The sequence below is a fragment of the Raphanus sativus genome, unplaced genomic scaffold, assembly GCF_000801105.2.
Source record: "Raphanus sativus cultivar WK10039 unplaced genomic scaffold, ASM80110v3 Scaffold0476, whole genome shotgun sequence".
NCBI lineage: Eukaryota > Viridiplantae > Streptophyta > Magnoliopsida > Brassicales > Brassicaceae > Raphanus > Raphanus sativus.
Window position 1 is genome coordinate 23,595 of NW_026615794.1, and position 3,474 is coordinate 27,068.

The window sequence follows — 3,474 nt, forward strand, 5'->3', positions numbered from 1 at the left end:
TCGGTAAACCGAAAAATAGTCCATAAAGACTTCCATGAAATCTTCGATCATATCTGTGAATATTGACATCATGCAACGTTGGAAAGTGGCTGGTGCGTTACATAGTCAAAATGGCATTCTGCGATATGTAAATGTTCCGTAAGGACAAGTAAAAGTTGTCTTTTCTTGATCTTCAGGATGTATCGGTATCTGGAAAAATCCCGAATATCCGTCAAGAAAGCAATAATATTTATGGTTGGCCAGTCTTTTGAGCATTTGATCGATGAAAGGTAAGGGAAAATGGTCTTTTCTAGTAGCAGCATTGAGTTTTCTGTAATCAATACACATTCGATGTCCAGTGACAGTGCGTGTAGAGATAAGTTCATCTTTATCATTTTTAACCACTGTGATCCCACCTTTTTTTGGTACAACAAGCACAGGGCTTACCCATTTACTGTCTGAAATAGGATATATAACTCCAGCATCCAGAAGTTTAATTATTTCCTTTTTCACTACCTCTTTTAGGTTTGGATTTAGTCTCCTTTGCTGCTCTATAGATGTTTTTGCATCTTCTTCGAGGTGGATGCGGTGCATGCGAAGGTCAGGAGCTATTCCGGGAATATCATCGAGAGAATACCTGATCGCTCTCCGATACTTACGCAGCTTGTTTAAAAGAAGTGCAAGCTCTCCATTCGTGAGATTAGTGTTAACAATGACGGGATATGATTTATCGCAAAGGAATGCATATTTCAGGCCAGCTGGACGTGGTTTCAGTTCAACCTTGGGTGCTTTTTCTTTAGTCCAGGTGGTCGATGAAGAAGATGATCGATCAATAGTTTCCCTAAGGTATTGATCCGTAATGATTTCAGAATCGTCATTTTCTTCATTTGCAATTCCGATGCTTGTGTCCATAAGATTTGCATAATCTTCTGTTCTGCTATCTATGTTCAGGATTCCTTTTTCATCAGGAGTGAATGTGTCTTCTGATGAACTATCAGCAAAAATATATCCATAAGGTATTCTTTTTCTGGTTCAGAAACTTCTTCTGTGTAAAAGGCGTGATCGTCTATCAGAGGACGTTTGACTAGCTTTTCCATGTCGAAGTTCATTGATATATCTCCGACATTTAAATTAATCTTTCCCCCTTTAACATCTATGATTGCTCCTGCTGTAGCCAAAAAGGGCCGACCTAAAATAAGGGGGTCTTTCGGCACTTGTTTATACTTTAGTACAACGAAATCTGTTGGTATGAAACAATCATCAAGTTTGACTGGTACATCTACGAGGATTCCTTCAGGTACCCTAATAGAACGATCAGCTAGAACTAACGTGATAGGTGTTGGAACGAATACATTATAACCTAGTGAAACTGCCACAAAGTATGGCATGGGGTTTACACTAGAGCCAAGATCACAAAGAGATCGAGGAAAACGTGCATTTTGTATCTTGCAATCTAGGACAAAACTACCAGGGTCAGTCCTTTTGATTGAAGTTTCTCCTTGTATCATCGCACTCACTTCCTCTGACACCATCATAACGCTTTGTTGAAAACAATAGACTTAGTCGGAGTCATTGTCAAGAAGCTCTATGGGGTTGGAATTGCTCTTCCCTGCGTTATCGATGATTTTTTTATTGCTATCATCTTCTCTGGCATTCGTTTCAAGGCATTTTCCGCTTCGTTACATCACGGCATATGCCTGGCGTTTTGCTCCAGGGTTAGCATCGGTTCTTCCAGGAAGACGGCCTGTCTCTCTTTTTAGAGTAGTTGCAAGGTTAGCAATTTGGTCTTCCATTCCCCGTAGGTGTTCGATTAATGAATCCATATTCTGATTTAGCTCACAGTAAACCCTGTTTATTTTCCCGTTGAATTCGGACTTCATTTTACGGTTTCCTGTAAGAGCTTGTTTTAGATTGTACTTTTCTCTCCCCGTACGAGACTGTATACAGATTTCATAGTCTCGTGTAAAGCTGTCGACGTTAAACACAGAATGAGGATCAGTAGTATCTAATTCTTCTATAAAGTCGAGCTTATCATCTGATATAGGAAGAGTTTTATTGTAGTACTGGCACAGGTTGGGTGGTTTTCGATCTGTCAGAAGGGAATGAAGCGAATTTATAGAATTTTAATCTCAGCTAACTCAGTATTTTCTATTGAGATTGTAGCTTTTTCTTTTTCTTCATTCATCTCTTCATAGGATCTTCCTGTTGCCATGTTTTCGATTAGGCGTCTTGCTTCCATAGGATTTCTAGTAACGAAATTCCCTCGCTTGCTGTATCAAGCGTTGTCTTATAGCTCAGAATAACACCTTTGTAAAAGATCTTAAGAAATTGTGGCTCTGGATAACCATGGTGGGGGCATTCGAGTTCGTAACTCTTGAATCTTCCCCATGCGTTTTTGAATGATTCCTGAGGATTTTGACGGAAGGTAGAGATTCGCCTCCTCACTTCCCAGTAACGAGTATCGTCGAAGAATTGCTTAAGAAAGACATTTCTAATCTCTTTCCAACTAGTCAGGGGTAGACAGTTTAACCATCTTAAGGCTCCTCCTTCTAGTGAAAATGGAAAAAGTCTGCAACGAATGTACTCGTCTGGAATTAATTCCTCTAGACCTTCGATGTGGTCTTGTGGATGTTCTAAAGAAGATCCTTTAAAAGGGTTCAGACGCACCATATTATAATAATCAACATTAAACTTGGTTTTCGAGGTGACGTCGTCAGGTATTCTGATAGCGGACCTATTGGAATAGGTCCTATCGGGGTTTAAGTAGTCTTGCAAGGGCAATTTAATTTCTTTACCTATGTTTAAGGTAGAGTTTGACTTAACAAGGATTTCAGTCCCCTGTTTCTCATTAGTTTGGCTAGAAGTGTTGCTTGATTGACCTATTGGTTCAGTTTGGACTACTTTCTCATTATCAGTATCGGTAAGAGAGTACTTACCTGCTTCCGGCTGGGTGGTATCGATCGATAAAATTCCGGATGAAACGATCGATTCTTCCGTATCTGCGTCGCTCGATTGACAATGTTCCGTGTCGATCAAAGCTTGGCCGACATCTGTATTCTCCATCCTTTGTGTTGAAAAACAAAAGAATAGAAAAATTAGCAAAAGTAACAAAGTCTATGCTAAATCCTAAATTAAATCTAAAAGTAATAAGAAAGAGTCCCCGGCAACGGCGCCAAATTTGATATCACTCAAATTACCCTAAAGAGTGAATTACTCTCTAAAATAAGAGGTTCAGATGTAGTACTTAGGGATCGAATCCACAAGGACTCTAGGATTACTTGAAGGCTCAATTAATTAGAAATAAAGATATAGACTTAAGGTTTTATATGTTTTAAAGAAGTAAATATTAATGTGAACAAGAGAGTTGTTCAGTAACTGAAGTGAAGGTTGTTTCTAAAAGAGGAAATTAGCTAGATTCAGGTATTTCTCAGGTATGAACTTATGCAGTTTGAAAGTGACATTAGGGCTTTAGTCCTTTGAACTCAATCAATTGGT

At 39.0% G+C, this 3,474-nt stretch overlaps 1 protein-coding gene and 1 non-coding gene across 2 annotated transcripts; one reads left to right on the forward strand and one right to left on the reverse strand.

Moving 5' to 3' along the window:
- Positions 1–926: 926 nt before the first annotated feature.
- On the reverse strand, positions 927–1,511 carry LOC130494589 (uncharacterized). The gene has a single exon (XM_056997041.1). The coding sequence runs from the start codon at positions 1,509–1,511 to the stop codon at positions 927–929; it is 585 nt and encodes a 194-aa protein (XP_056853021.1).
- An 809-nt stretch (positions 1,512–2,320) lies between these two features.
- On the forward strand, positions 2,321–2,427 carry LOC130502266 (small nucleolar RNA R71). The gene has a single exon (XR_008940194.1). It is a non-coding gene; the product is annotated as a small nucleolar RNA R71 (small nucleolar RNA).
- Positions 2,428–3,474: the final 1,047 nt, after the last annotated feature.

Bases quoted from the DNA above. Each gene is read 5' to 3' on its own strand.
- LOC130494589 (XM_056997041.1), bottom strand. From the start codon at position 1,511: ATGGTGTCAGAGGAAGTGAGTGCGATGATACAAGGAGAAACTTCAATC.